A 16,388-nucleotide genomic window follows, 5' to 3' on the forward strand; every position below is an offset into this window, starting at 1 on the left:
TTATAAACAAAGAGTATAGAGCATTATTCAATAACTATTCAATGAACGTAAACAAGAATGAATTCCCGTTTAGAATGAAAGATGAGATTTTGATATGATTATATTTCAGACTATGTGAAGCTCGGCAGACATGACCCCTTCCCCTCTATTCCCTTTTCTATTTTCTGTACCTTTTTATAAAAATATTTTTTTTTAAAAAAAAGAAAAATTGTCAATAGGCCACATACTGGGGTAGAACCCCACATTGTCCTAAATTGGGACTTTTGCAGTAATTCCCATGCTTTATTCTTCCAGCTCTGTTTCTATTGCTTTAAGGGTCCTTCATCCCAAAACTCTTACGAGGGTAATCACTGCATAATTTTACACTTCTTTTTTGTGATAACACACTGTAAGTATAGAGGAGTACATAAAATGTAATTTTATACTCCTATTAAAATCCTTCTTCTGACAGTCGTTTCTGTAGGCTTTTCTTTTTTAACCGTCAGTGCATAATCATTAGTTCTTTGACCCAGAGCTTTCCTTACTACCTCCCTTTCACTGAAAAGCTCGCAAGTGTAGAACTAAGAAGAGAACTTTCACGCAAATCTCAGCTTTAACATTTTTCGCAGGGCAGATTTCAAACTCCTCTGGTTGCAAGGATTGGCTTGAATGTGCATGCTTGGGGTGAGGGGGATACTGAAACAACCAGAAAGCAGATTCCTGCTTATCGATTGCCAGAATCCACAGCTTCTGCAACCTGCACAAGGTAACGTAAGCAGAACACTTTAGGAGTAGGAACTTGTGAATCCATTCAGTTACTGACAGCACTTTCCCCTGGTGCATGGAGAAGTGAGAAGTAGGGTTGGCAGGTTCCTCTTCACTACCGGCGGTTTTTGGGGCGTAGCCTGAAAAGGGCGGAGTTTGGGAAGGGGAAGGACTTCAATGCCATAGAGTTCAACTGCCAAAGCAGCCATTTTCTCAGGGGAACTGATCTCCATCGGCTGGAGATCAGTTGTAATAACCGGAGATCTCCAGCTAGCATCTGGAGTTGGCAACCCTAGCGAGAAGTGAGCCCCTGGTTTCCAGGGAAGGCTCCTTGTACCAGTGGGAGTCACTGCCAATAGCGGAATGAATCTATAGGATCGAACCCTATGTAAGATGCAGATGTCCATACAAATCAGCTTAATTCATGCAATTTATACAGGATGCAGTACACAGGTTACTTTTGTTAAAGAAATCTGCATTTTTCAAAAAAATGCGTTGACCAGAGCCTAGGATGCTTTTCTTGCTGCCATGTGCCCCCTTCCCGTCACCCACCCACATACAATCTCTGCAGAGTGCTACCAAATTCCCTCTCAGCCACCAGATACGAAAAGTACATCCACAGTTAAACGCATTCACCAGATACCTGTCATTTCCAAACCCACAGTTCTCCTGTGAAAATAAGAGCTAACCAAAGAACAAACAAACAAACCAGTTTGCTACTTGGATGAAAACACAGCAGCTTTTAGAGGAATATGGAAAATGCCTACTGAATAGGGTTGCCAGCTCTGGGTTGGGAAATACCTGTGGTTTTGGGGGGTGGAGCCTGAGGAAGGCAGGGTTTGGGGAGTGGAAAGACCTCAGCAGGGTATAATGCCATAGAGTCAAACTTTCCAAAGCAGCCATTTCCTCCAGGGGAACAGATCTCTGTCTCCTGGAGATCAGCTGTAATAGCAGGAGATCTCCAGCCACCACCTGGAGGTTGGCAGCAGCCACAATACATGGTTAAACTGTAGTGAGATTCAACTGCAGAGATCCACAGCCTTTTAAAACCACCTGACAAGGGTTGCCAACCTCCAGGTACTAGCTGGAGATCTCCTGCTATTACAACTGATCTCCAGCCAACAGAGATCAGTTCACCTGGAGAAAATGGCCGCTTTAGCAACTGGACTCTATGGTATTGAAGTCCCTCCCCTCCCCAAACCCTCCCCTCCTCAGGCTCCACCCCAAAATCTCCAGGTATTTCCTAACCCAGAGCTGGCAACCCTACACCCAGCTGAAAATATGTGTGAATGGAAGCCCCCAGGTCAAAGACTGCCGAATACACCCAAGAGGCCCTTCCTTACTACCATCTTGCTACGATTTTACAGGGAAGATTTCACAGCTCTGTTACGATCCACACAGTTCTTCAGACTCACAACACGAGCCCCGAAAAGCTTTCACAAAAGGGAATAGCAACAACAAACAAAGGGGTGCAAGTGATCCTTTGTTCACAAGCAAACACAATCATGCCGTTCTTGCCTGAAATGTAAAAACAAGCCATGCGAAAAGATCACACAAATTTTCTCCGAATAATTTTATGCAAGTGGACAGAGTGAAGAGCCGTTACTTCAAGAGCCCTTGGAGCAGGTACGAATTCATTACAGCCCATCCGAAGCAGCATGCCGCCAAACACAGGTGAGAACCTGTGCGCACACAGGTACATAGCAATCGGGTGCATTTGTGCGGGCTTGGAACACTATGCTACATAGTAACTGTGCGAAACTCTACTTTCATTTCCAAGAGAAGACGAGCCAAGACGAAAGGTGAGGCATAAATGTTTGAATAAATAATTTAACAAATTAATGTTAAAAAAATTCCCACTGCGGATACAATTATGTTTGAGTGATATAGGATGCATCCCTCTCTGACCCTGAAGGGCACAGGAACTTTATGTGCATTCCAGCCATGCCTCATTGCTGACACGTACTAATTTGTACCTAAGAGTGAGGCTCACCTACCAATGGTATGTATTTGGCTAGCATAATATCGCTGAAGTTACTTGGGACTGCATTTAACAACTTTGACAACCTTGAAGTGATAACTGAGGTAGCAATAAATATGCTCCCCTCTGCTACCCCTGCAAGGCAGACTGTCCTTTTTTAAATAATCAACACTGTCTAATGTAAAGGTAATAGTTTTGAACCATCACTTGTTGTTGGTAATTGATAAAAAGTGATTTTATGCTATTAAAAATATCCCCATATTCTTCTTGTCTTTTCATAAGAAATCAGCATCCCCTGAATTGATTTTTATATCTAATTTTCAATTGGTTAGTCTAATCAATACCTGTGCAATAAATTACCAACTTTTAGAGGGCATCATGAATTTATAAATCTGAAGAAGAGTTAAAATGAACTGCTAAGGAGATGGTATGCCAATTTGATTTTTAGGATTATATTGTAACTATAAAAGGGATAATGCAAAAATAACGTATTGGAAATGTTCCTGAAAAAGGCTAAATATACTGAAATACATTAGGATGCTGGCAAGGATTTTTTGAAATAATTTTCATTTCCATGAAAATCTGTATTTCGAAAGACTGCCAATTCTTGTCCATCTCTGCGCCCTGACCTTTCAGAGTGGGTTGAGATATGCACCTAAATAAAAAGATGAATAAAGCATGCATTCGCTTTTTTTAAAATGTACATATTGAAACTAACATTTCGAAAACATTCTTTGACATAGCATGTTACAAGTCCCAATGGAAGATAACTTGTCTAAGGGCTTGTACATTATCACATGATGAATTCAATATACATTTTCCCCCTTTGTCAAATGCTTGATAGTAGAAATATACTTTGGGCCCTAATTTTCACCACAGTACGTTCTTCTCTCAAATCACCCTCACTCAATTATATCAAAAACATATAACCACATTATGCTCTGCATCTAAAGAGACTTAAACAAAACTCTCCAACTAGTATAGAACTATAAGCAGAAGTCTAGAGCTTTAAAAAAAATCTACCACACAAGCAAATTAAAAAAAAACAAAATAAGAATTTGGGTGCCCTTTCATTGTGTCTGAGATAAAACCTGAAGCATGTGACTAACTTGGGGAAAACCAAACCCATAAAAAAAATCTGGAAAATTCAAAGTTTGACATATGCTAGCTGGTAGAACTATGTACCACCTAAAGATGCTTTCAACTCTAGGGCTGCAGTCCTAAGAACCCTTTCCTGGGAGTAAGTCCCATTGAATAAAATGGGACTTACTCCCAGGAAAAACTTCCCAAAAAAATCAACAAATGTGATCCTTTATTTAGAACCCTTCTCAAATGTATATACGCATACTTAAAACAAAACAAAAAAAGCAAAAAGAGGGAATAAAGGTTTTCTGTGAGGAGTTCTTGTTACTAGTATTGCAGAATCATCATTTTGCCCCTTCTAGTTGGACACTGCCTTTTCACACTTCAGTTTCCCCCAGAAGTGTCTGATTGATCTACGTGCACACATTCATGGAAACAATCCAGCCTGGAAACCTGTCCTAGTGTTTATTGTTTTTATATGGTTATTACCTATTATGCATACTAGATCACCAAGTTTAGCAACTCAAGTTGACTGAGTTCAGTGGCACTGCACAGCAATCAAACACCAGTTTTCTTTCGAATCGTTTCATATATTATGTGGCAAAAAAAGGTAACTAAAGCTGATTTCTGGTACTACATACAAAAAAATGTGTTTCTTAAAACAAGTAAATTTCCCCTCTGAGGTTATGTGCAGCCATGCAAGTCAAAACACTTGTGATTTCAATTATTCTTTACCGCACATCATTTCTCACTTCCGACTGGACAGCAAGCAACATAGCACAGGCAAAACTTCACCATTAAAAGTTGACATTGGTCGAAAGTCAACTTTAGTTTGTTTGATTCAACAATTTAGATGATCAGAACTCTTGGTATTCTGAAGCTGTAATCCAGACTCCCAATCCCACACTGAGCTAGACTCTTTATTCAGCATGCTTTAGTATAACCAAGCTAGTTGAGAAACAAGGATGTAAATGCTTCAAATAAATAATAAACAATGTTGTATTTTTGGTTTGTTTATTTACAACATTTCTATGCCACCTTTTTGCCCAATTTGGGGTCCTCCAGGCAGGGGTTTTATAACTGTGCACTGATTAATTTTATAAATAGAGGCACTGGGTTAGATCCCACCATTCTGTTCAACTCACTCCTCTGGTGCGAGGTGCCTTCTACTGACCTAAAGTGCTCTTGTGAGGACATCTTCCACCACTGAACGGTGTCTTGTGCTAGAAGACCATATAGGTGTCAATGCACCTAAATGGTAGGACCCAACACGTGACTGAGATGATGTAACAATTAAATAATATATGTGCCACTAAGATACTTAATATTACTGTAAAATATTACTGTGGATGTCATTATGGGTGAAATCTATTTTAGCTTAACAAAACAAGGATGTGTCAAGATGGTTCTAGAAGCTTATAGACCTTTCCAGTATGAACAGTTGCATCCCACAGCTGAGTAGCATGCCAAATCCAACATATACATTAAAAAAAAAAAAAATGTCCCCTAAACACGCAGAGGGAAAATGAGTTCAGATATTAACTTACAGAGGAGTTGGTTGCCATAGGAGCAGGAATATTAGAATTTTCCTGTCCAGAAGCTTGACTTTTCTCATTACTTCCACGAGTGACAAGAATTCTGAAGTGCTGTTGCCTTGAGTTTTGATCCGGTCGGATTTTAAATGTGCACCCTTGCCCTGGAGAAACCCGCTCCACTGAATTGCTTCTCGATATTTCTGAAGAATTCCCCCGAAGTGCTGTATTCATGCCATCATCCAGAGGGCTGACTCGTTCCGATTGTGGCTGAACTGGGTACGAGGTACTTCTTTCCAGACGGATCCGGGGATACCGGACCAACCTATCCCCTTTTGTTCCAGTGAAACCAAAATTGCAATCTGCCCCTGCCCCTGGACTGTTCAAATGCGGCTGCTGCAACTGGAAAACAAATAATTTTTTGCCTGAATTGCCGGACCCATCTGGCAGATGCTGTAAAGACCAACGCCTAGGTTCGGAAGAAGAAGCGTTATTTGGAGTGTCTGAACCAAAGGGCATCAGCGTCACCTGAGGCACGTCCACACTTGAGGCACGATGCTGAATTCTTACTCCGCTAATGTTTAACCCAGAGAGGGATTTGTTCGCTTCATCATCTTGAGCAGTAGCTGTACCGCTGTCATTCCAGTTATTGGAAGGTATTGTACAGAATATTCGTCGGTTGGAGGATCCTCCATTCATCTCTTGCCCTGTGATCTCAGGCTGCCTGGGTGGGGAATTTTCTGGAGTTACCTGTGGACTGCTTGCTGAAGAAGGGGTCCCAACCTGAGAAGCACAAGGCTCCCCGAAGTCTGAAAGTTTACACGTCTCCTCTGGGGACTCTGGTGCCCCACACTCATCGGCGTGTCCGTTCACAGCCTTGCGCTGAAGGGAAATCTGCATGGATGAGCTCCTGGTTGGGCGCGCATCGATATTGTTCAACAGCTGAGGAATAAACATGGAGGTGCTCCTCTTCAAAGCCCCCACTTCTTGCAAGTCGCCCCCGCCATCACTATAATCCATTCTGCGCCTGGAGAAAGGGTGAGGCCCGTTCCTTCTTGGCAAAGTGTGGAATGCCATGAAAAAGTCATCATCCTCCCTCTCACGGTCTAGGATCTCCGATTCGGGAGCTGTGTTGCTTCGTCCAGAGCCAAAATGAAACCGCAGCCGATGGGCCATGGTTTAAGGAGAAAAGAGAGGGGGGAGGGGAAAAGGCAACAAGTCCACAGGCACTGCCAGAAGTTAAGAACTAAAGACATAAACTCCAAGAAAAAGTGTCCCATCTGCCAAACTGTTAGCACTGCTACACTGATAGCGACAGATAGCAGAAATAGCCCAAGTGGCAAACAGCATTCCAGGCATGATTGGATAAGAGCAATCAGCGCTCCTCCGAACTGTGACATGGGGTAGGATGGCTGGCATCACATGACCGTTTCTCCCTCTCCAATGCAAGCTACAATTTTTTCTAATACCAGCAAGAGCCTGAAACAGCACCTTCACAGCTGCTCCTTTTCCATCAGAAAGCAGCGGCCCCCGTGGGAGATCTCTCACAGCTGACTACGGCAGCAAACGTGCTCGGCTCCGCTGTAAATCTAAACTACATCATATTCGCAGAACACTTCTGTACTAAGCCAAAATTGAAAGGAGGGGGGAATACAGCAGCAGCAGCAGCAGCAGCACACACACAAACACACACACACACACCACCCTCTAAAAAACCCTTTGTTTTTGCACCGACGTTGTCGGGCAGATCAGGAATAACGAAAATGGCCGAAGGGAGGCACGCAGAGAAAGTTTGTTTTCGTTTGAATCCGGCTGCTGCCTTCAAGTAACCCGAATAAATATCAAAGATTGACTAGGAGTTAGATCTTTCCTCCCGTAAGAGTAAAATGATTTAAGTTGGTCGTCCATTCACGGCAGAAACGGACACAGATATCAGATTGCCGCTGCAGAATTCACCCGCTTCGGCTAGCCACCGAATTTTCTTCTTTGCTGACGTCAAGGGAAACAAAAAGAGACTCTGACATGAACGAGTCAAGCAGCAGCAAGGATGCAAGAAATAGTCTTCCTTTCCCAGTTTTTTTTTTCCTTGCTGAGGGGGGGAGGCCGAGAAGGCAAGCGAAATCAGGAGCAGGGGTGCACACGGAGAGCTGCGCAGATTCGACTTCGACACCGTACAGAAAACGCTGCCCAACCCTGGCCAACTTCCATGGAGAAAGCGAGCAATGTGAGTGGCCTGGATTGCCAGCATGGAATACCGCGCTGCTTGTTAGACGCCAAAAGCCTCCGAAGAACAAACAGACGGACTGAAACTCAAATTTAAACAATGCCCGAATTCGGTTCTGCTATGTGTAACGGCTTCAATCAAGGGGCGGAGGTAAGGCAAGATAGGGCCTGAAAACACTCTCCCAGCATGAATTAGAAACCAGGTCGATGAAACTTGAACAATGTATTATAGAAGCAAACAAAACGGTTTGATCAGTAAATGCTTCACGAGAGCAGGGGAGTGGGGTTGTTGAGTCCACCAGGCTGAGATATTTAGGCATTTGTTTTCTAACGACTTGTTTTACACACAGAAAGAGAGCAGCCCCCACTACAAATAAAAATGAAAGTAGCTAAAAATTATAAAACTTGACAAAGGCCAGTACAACCCTCTATTGTTTCGACCAGATTGCGAGCCAGCAACAGAGACAAACAAATGTTCTCTGGCTACACAATGAAAACATCAGGCCTTGGGGCTTGACAGGGCAGAGAGGAAGGGTCTACATTTGTAAAATAAATAAATAAAATAAAACGAGCATCGAACAGGGAAGTGTTCATCCATGGAGGTTTAGCATTGTTTTCACACAATTTTTGGTATGTCCAACATATTCTCAGTGCTAGTTAAGGAAGTCAAACTCCTTCTACAACCGCAAACTTGCAAACATGAGGCTCAATTCAGGGAATCCTTTGAGAGGTCAGAGGGTTTTTGGGAGGGTGGGCGCACACCTCCATGGACTTCCCACACTCTTCAATGAACAAGCAGGCCAGTAAACAACCCATTTAGGGTTCAGGTACACACACACAAACAAGGTAACCAAATGCCTTTACAAACTGGCATTTTGAAACTCCACTGGTTGTCTGGGTGACAAAGACTTCCTGGAAAAGAAGTGGATAGAGAGAACTTTTTCTCCCATGATACTAGAACTCGGGGAAGTACATGGAAAAAGTTGATGGGACAAAATATTTTTTTTTTCTGTGTAATTTGTGTAATTCACTGCCGGTGGATGTAGCAATGGTCACCAGCATAGATGTCTTTAAAAGGGCACTAGACAGATTTCATCCATGGCTAAGAGCCATGGCGAGGAAAAGGAACCTCCACTGTTACAAACAGCATACCAGTGCCAGGAGGCATCATAAGGAGGAAGGCCTTGTCCTCTACAATCCATTTGTTGGACTTCCAGAACAACTGACTGTCCACTGTGTGAAACAGGATGCTGGACTCAACGGGACCACTGGTCTGATCCAGCAGGGACCACTGGTCTGATAGGATTCTGAAATGCTATGCACCTGCCCCCTGCCCCTCTTGGAATTGTTCTCTCCCCGGACGACTATTGAAGAACAGCCCTGGGTCTCTTGTATATACATTTGAATGCAAGATGCAGGTCAACCCTTGATGTTGCAGTGGTCAGATAATGAGTAAGCGGTTTGTGTGAGCCAAATCAGAGAGTCAGTGTGATGTAGTGGTTGAGAGCGGTGGTTAAGAGCGGTGGACTCTGATCTGGAGAACCGGGTTTGATTCCCCACTCCTCCACATGAGCGGTGGACACTAATTTGGTGAACCTGATTGGTTTCCCCACTCCTACACATGAAGCCAGCTGGGTGACCTTGGGCTAGTCACGGCTCTCTTAGAGCTCTCTCTTCTTCTACTACTACTTCTTATTTCAAACCTTACAAAACGGTCCTCTCTACCTACACTTAGAAACTCGACTGGGTCAGTTGGAAGGACCTATGCTACAACTAAACCCAGTGCTGTTTTCTTCCTCTCCTGCCCAGCTTCTAGAAGAAGAGCTAGTTTGTGGAAGAAGGAATATAAATTTACCATTACTAATGAAATAAGAGAAAATTTATACAAAATGTTTTACAGATGGTATATAACCCCAGTATTACTAAGCAAAATGAAAAAAGAGGATGAGGGTCTTTGTTGGAAATGCGGAATAAATATAGGTACATTCATGCACGTCTGGTGGTTTTGTAAAAAAATTAAGAGATTTTGGAGATTATTTCTAAAGGAAACCAATAATTTGATTAATTCAAAAATAAAAAAAAGATCCTGCTTTTTGTTTATTGGGTATTCCTAAAAAGAATCTAGATAAAGGTGATAGAGTCATATGCCAATATAGCTTTGCTGCAGCTAGAATTACAATTGCTAAGAACTGGAAGCAAATAAATAAACCTTCAAAGATTAGAGAGAAAAGTTATGGATGTATATGCGGATGGCCAAACTTACAGATTCTTTACATGGTAAAGATAGGGATGAATTTAAAAAAACATGGTCAAAGGCCGCTGCATATTGGGATAAATTGGCAAAAATGGATTTTACAGGTATAGTTAATGAATTATAGTTTAATGTGTTTTTCATAAATGAATATAATAATAGGTTTTTAAATACTGTCATAACACCTCTCCGGAAGTCCAAGGGTGGAGGGCACAAAGGTGGGTGGTGGAGGTTTGGGCACTATATATTTTATAAAGGATAGTATATAATGTACTTACATTGGATGTAATAGTGCTCTATGTGTGATTTTGTATTTTTATGTTCTTTTTTGTGTATTGTATTATGATTTTATTTTTGTTTTATTTTTTGTTTAATTATAAAAAGCAATTAAAAAAATTATAAGAAGAAGAGCTAGTTTTTATACCCTGGTTTTTCTCTACCTTTAAGGAGTCTCAAAGCGGTTTACAACTGCCTTCCCTTCCTCTCCCGACAACAGACACCTTGTGTGGTATTTGGGGCTGAGAGAGTTCTGAGAGAACTGTGACTAGTTCCCAAGGTCACCCAGCTGGCTTCATGTGGAGGAGTGGGGAATCGAACCCAGTTCTCCAGAGTAGAGTCCACCGCTCTTAACCCCGACGCCACGCTGGCTCCCTTCCCCGTCTCACTTCGTCCCCAGCCTGAGGATCCTCCTTGGGGAACGCAAGACCTCATACCTCCCTTTCAGCAACCCCAGCGGACAGGTTTTATCACCAAGGTACCAAGCACTATTTCCACCTGCTACTCAAGGAACATGGGGAGACTTTTCCAGAATGGACCAGATTTTGGGGGAGGGGGAGAAACTTTACAATCATGGCAAAAGGAGAGGACCACATTTGCGTCTATACAAAGGAGCAAGACTCACCAATCTATTTTCATCAAACACTTCGAAGAGCAGTCTGTGGTTAGAGGGGTTCACCTAAAAGAGAAAGAAGATGCGGTTGTTATTGAAAGAGAGAGAAAAAAGGTCTTCACGAGCATAGCAGTTATTTTGCCGAGGGGCAGCTGATGCAGATGCAACTTGCATCTTATATTTTTAAAGCATGCATCTTTTCGGTTCTTGTAGGTTGTCCGGGCTGGGTGACCATGGTCTTGGTATTTTCTTTTCTGACGTTTCACCAGCAGCTGTGGCAGGCATCTTCAGAGGAGCAACACTGAAGGACGGTGTCTCTCAGTGTCAAAGACACTGCCCTTCAGTGTTACTCCTCTGAAGATGCCTGCCACAGCTGCTGGCGAAACATCAGAAAAGAAAATACCAAGACCACAGTCACCCAGCCCGGATAACCTACAAGAACCGATGAACTCTGACCGTGAAAGCCTTCGACAATATTTTCATACATCTTTTATTTTTTTAAAACATATTTTATATTTTAAAACAGTTATACCAGCTGCCAGGTTGTTTCTGAGTTCAGTTCAAGGTGCTGGTCGTGACTTTTAAAGCCCTCATAGCCTACGACCATCTCTTCCCAAATATCCCTGGGTGCCAAATGCAGTTTACTGATTGCCTTCTTCTAGTTGTTCCCCTGCTTAAGGTAGCACATATAATTATTTTGTTATAGTTTATATTGCTCAACCTTGGAAGCTCTCTCTGGCCATCTACCAGGACCTGGTTTTTCCCAATTGTGGTTCAGGTAGGGTTGCCAGGTCCCTCTTCACCACCAGTGGCAAACGTTTGGGGCAGAGCCTGAGGAAGGGGAGGTTTGAGGAGGGACTTCAATGCCACAGAGTTCAATTGCCAAAGCAACCATTTTCTCCAGGTAAACTGACCTCTATTGGCTGGAGGAGGGGAGGGACTTTAGCAGGATATAATTCCATAGAATCCACCCTCCAAAGCAGACTTTAAAAATATTTATTTATTTATTTATTGTAGGGGGAGTGATCTCTGGAGATCAGTTGTAATTCTGAGTGGTCTGCAGGCCTCATCTGGAAGTTGGTAACCCTAGTCCTTGCTTCAACAAGCCAAGAAGGAAGGGCAGAGAAAAGCACCTGTGGAGGTGCCTCCGTGGAGTGGAGGTGCCTGAGGCCGTGCCTCAGTGGTAGAGCATCTGCTTGGCATGCAGAAGGTCCCAGGTTCTATCCCCGGCATCTCCAGTTAAAGGGACTAGGCAAGTAGGTGATGTGAAAGACCTCCGCCTGAGACCCTGGAGAGCCGCTGCCAGTCTGAGTAGACAATACTGACTTTGATGGACCAAGGGTCTCGTTCAGTATAAGGCAGCTTCATGTGTTCATCCATTTAAGACAATAATGTGATCTAGTGGCTTTCTTCAAGACCAAAGCTGGATTGGGTCAGGATGAGGTCAGAAAAGGAGATTGCATATCTTCCACCATCTCAACAGGTGATTCCCACTTGTATGACTTCTTCCTACAAACTCAGCAAAGGCCCTCTGCTCCTACAATATTTCACAATAAGCCACCTCTCCTCTGTGCTATTTTAATGCAGGGAATTAGCTTCGTATAAAGAATCGCCTCTTTTCCCTTTTATTAGCACTCCCTAGATTATCCCTAGCCCTGCCACGGTGACAGGAAATGAGGCTATAAAAACCGACATACGCTTGTGCGGATAATGAGCACCACATGGCAACTCTTGTTGGAAAGCCTCTTGCGGTGTTAAAAAAATACTGACCTACGGCAGTCACCTATGACTTTTTTTCTGAAGATGGCAGAAATCAATTAGAATAAAACAAGCTTGTTGCCAAGGTCTGCTCAAGGCAGCTTGTTGCTCCAAGCAAGATACACCTGTCACATATACTGTATATGTGAGATCAAAAAATAATTTGGAGTAGAGTGAAAGAAATCCTTCTCCAAACTAGATATTTTTACAGTTAGTACCCCCTCTTTTGTAAAGAAGGATTCTAATAGACAGCAAGAGGAAGGGCTGTGGCTCAGTGGTAGAGCCTCTGCTTGGCATGCAGAAGGTCATAGAATCATACAGTTGGAAGGGACCACCAGGGTCATCTAGTCCAACCCCCTGCACAATGCGGGAAATTCACAACTACCTCCCCCCCACACCCCCAGTGACCCCTACTCAATGCCCAGAAGATGGCCAAGATGCCCTCCCTCTCATCATCTGTCTAAGGTCACAGAATCAGCATTGCTGACAGATGGCCATCTAACCTCTTCTTAAAAAACCTCCAGGGAAGGAGAGCTTACCCCCTCCCGAGGAAGCCTGTTCCACTGAGGAACCGTTCTGTTAGAAAATTCTTCCTAATGTCTAGACGGAAACTCTTTTGATTTAATTTCAACTCGTTGGTTCTGGTTCGACCTTCTGGGGCAACAGAAAACAACTCAGCACCATCCTCTATATGACAGCCCTTCAGGTACTTGAAGATGGTTATCATATCAGGTTCAATCCCTCGCATCTCCATTTAAAGAGACTAGGCAAGTAGGTGATGTGAAAGGCCTCTACCTGAGACCCTGGAGAGCCCAGTTTTATTGGCCCATATGCTTTCGTGGGCTAAAACTCTACTTCATCTGATGGATTGTGAACCCTCTGAGGATCTGATGAAGTGAGCTCTTATGCCACAATAAATCTGCTCATCTTTAAGGTGTCGCTGTTGGGCAAGCAGGGATGCCAAATGCCAGAAGAAAAAACATCCTGTCCCTTTAACAGAGGCTTAAAAAGGTAAAGGTAGTCCCCTGTGCAAGCACTGGGTCATTCCTGACCCATGGGGTGACGTCACATCCCGACATTTCCAAGGGAGACTTTGTTTACGGGGTAGTTTGCCAGTGCCTTCCGCAGTCATCTAGACTTTACCCCCAGCAAGCTGGGGAATAATTTCACCGACCTCGGAAGGATGGAAGGCTGAGTCAACCTTGAGCCGGCTACCTGAAACCGACTTCCGTCGGGATCGAACTCAGGTTGTGAGCAGAGCTTTTGACTGCAGTACTGCAGCTTAACACTATGTGCCACGGGGCTCCTGTAACAGAGGCTTAATGGGATGCTATTTACCAGGTGATGTTCTTTACCTCCATGCCCAAAAAAGCTTCAGCTACGCAGTTCCGTACACTAAGCCTCTATTAAACGTGCAGATTCTCCCACCCCCTTCATGCACTTGGCAACCCTGCTACTGACATATACGTTTGATAAATTAACACGATACTCTCTTTCTGCTGAAATCCGAGGAACCTTTTATGTGCCTCGAATCAATCTGGATTGCCAGGTTAGTACCCCTTCTGGGTTTTTTTTTTCAGACCTAGGGACGGCAGATGACATCTCTCCCGATTTTCACGGTTAGGATTTCATCACATTTTGCAGTAATCCACAAAGTAGTAATTAATAAGAGATCTGTGCTCGTCGCAGAATGTAGATTACTGATTGCGGGCAAGATGTGAGATATAACACTTCTAGCACATTATGGTTTTTTCCCAGGTGTTCACAGATGTGAGGGACTCCTTCAAAATCAGAGAACAGAGCCTCAGACTTCAGGGGTTTCGCTTTCTGGAAGTGTTTGAGTCAGGGATAAGCTTCCCTTTATACTTTCCACTTTCTTGTCCCAGTGAAATTTCAGATAAACGTTGCCCTTGAAAACTGCACAAATAACCCTGTCACGTGTAGGGAAAACGTTACATGGAGACTGTATAGTCATTCAGAAGCAGGCCCTGCTAAATTCAATCGACTTATTCATGAACAAGAATACATGGGATTGCTGCTGTGCATTAAAAGTATACAATAGAATTTACTGAATAGAAATAAGTTTACTCAAGATTATAACACAGAATGGTTTAATAATGGTCAGTTGTATTATGTAAGTTTAAAGCACTTATTAGGAGCCCCGTGGCGCAGAGTGGTAAGCTGCAGTACAGCAGTCCAAGCTCTGCTCGCGACCTAAGTTCGATCCCAACGGAAGTTGGTTTCAGGTAGCCGGCTCAAGGTTGACTCAGCCTTCCATCCTTCCAAGGTAGGAAAAATGAGTACCCAGCTTTCTGGGGGTAAAGGGAAGATGACTGGGGAAGGCACTGGCAAACCACCCCATAAACAAAGTCTACCTAGTAAACGTCAAGATGTGACGTCACCCCATGGGTCAGGAATGACTCGGTGCTTGCACAGGGGACCTTTACCTTTTTAAAGCACTTATACCATGTGAGTGAAAGATTGAATAAAAAGCAGTAAATAGTATAAAGTTTTAATAGCATAACATAGGGAAGATAGCTAGAGGGAAACAAAACAGTATATCTTCACCCAGTTAAAGCTTGGTTTTGTATATTTTGGATTCTGAGTATGTATTGTATTGCCTGTGGGTTTTTTGTTATGTATTTTATGTTTGTAATAGTATAGTCATAAAATAAAAATTTTACGTTAAAAAAAGAATACATGGGATTGCCATTTACAGTGCCATCCTAAATGGAGTTACACCCTTTTAAATCCAGTGGCGTCAATGGGCTTACATGGCTGTAACTCTGCTTGGGACAGCACCGCTAATATCTTCAAGTATAACAAGACCAGACAGAAGTTCTGGTAGAAAGATTCCTACATATTAAACCTTGTTGTGACTAGAATGGAAAAAGCAGGGACCAGACACAGAATTCATTGCCAAGACAATTTCTAGGGATTGTGTATTACTAATCAAAACAAGCACAGCCCATTTTTCCACCCCTCTCATAGAGTCTACAAGAGGAATCAATGCAGTTAACTAGGACAGTAAAGATGACGGCTGAAATAAAACCGTCTCTATTTTCACTATTTAAACAGGCTATAAAAATCAATTTGAAAACCATTTATGATCTCTCCAAATTGAGGCGCTGCTAAAAATACTGGTTCCAAATTGTTCGTGGTGTGTGCGTGTGTGTGGGGGGGGAGCCAACTGCATAGACACCATCTGAAAAAGATACCATCGTTTTTTAACAATCTACAATGCCCTAGTCTGTCTGCAGACAGCTGCTCCAAAAGATTAAATTTAAACTGCTGAATTGTTACCTTTTGCCTTTCGCTTTTTGAAAGAATACTTTCATAGAAAGATGAACGACCACATTATAGTAACAAGACATCAGTGGTGTGGAACTCAAGACGCGTTCGTCACATTTGATTTCAAGTAATCTCTGGAAACAAAAACCTTTGCTACTGGTTGAAGTAGTCCAGGTTTCATGAAAAATACTGTGTAAAATATAGACAAGGTTTTAACTAAAGTTCTAGAAACCTGTTTTGCATAATTTGTGTTTAAGTGGAAAATAAAACACTCAAACAAAGCCACAGAAATATGACTTCGCCACAGTTTCATTCGTTATACTTCTGCCTCTCTGGCACGGATCTGAAATTCCCAAACCATAAAATAAATCCTCTTCGCCTAATTAGATTCACACAACCATATAGAAAGAGTGTAGAATGGCACTTTACTGGTTAAATTATGTAGCAGAGATCACAATTTTTGTTATGTTGCAGAGATTAAATTTTTTGATGTTGGCTGTTACAGCACTAGGTATTCCCAGCGATGTATTAAGGGTTTGAAAACGTTATAAAAAATACTGTTCGCACTTTCTATGTATTCCCGCTGATGTATTAAGAGTTTGAAACTGTTATAAAAAATACTGTTCGCACTTTGTT

The 16,388-nt window shown here is 42.7% G+C and overlaps 1 protein-coding gene across 8 annotated transcripts in view; it reads right to left on the bottom strand.

The window, feature by feature from the left end:
- NEDD4L (NEDD4 like E3 ubiquitin protein ligase) overlaps window positions 1-16,388 on the bottom strand; it is a 321,176-nt gene that overhangs the window by 152,060 nt on the left and 152,728 nt on the right. For 3 of the 8 annotated variants that reach the window (XM_056847912.1, XM_056847914.1, XM_056847913.1), the window contains exon 5: window positions 10,716-10,769. Coding sequence is in view for 5 of the 8 variants with exons in the window: in XM_056847908.1 (XP_056703886.1) it covers window positions 5,356-6,516 (1,161 nt within the window). In the remaining 3 variants the exon portion in view is untranslated. Of the gene's footprint in view, window positions 1-5,355; window positions 6,556-10,715; window positions 10,770-16,388 lie in introns of those variants that run through there. The other 5 variants (XM_056847908.1, XM_056847906.1, XM_056847911.1 and 2 more) reach the window with 3 other exon arrangements.

This window comes from Euleptes europaea, chromosome 4, assembly GCF_029931775.1.
Source record: "Euleptes europaea isolate rEulEur1 chromosome 4, rEulEur1.hap1, whole genome shotgun sequence".
Taxonomy (NCBI): domain Eukaryota; kingdom Metazoa; phylum Chordata; class Lepidosauria; order Squamata; family Sphaerodactylidae; genus Euleptes; species Euleptes europaea.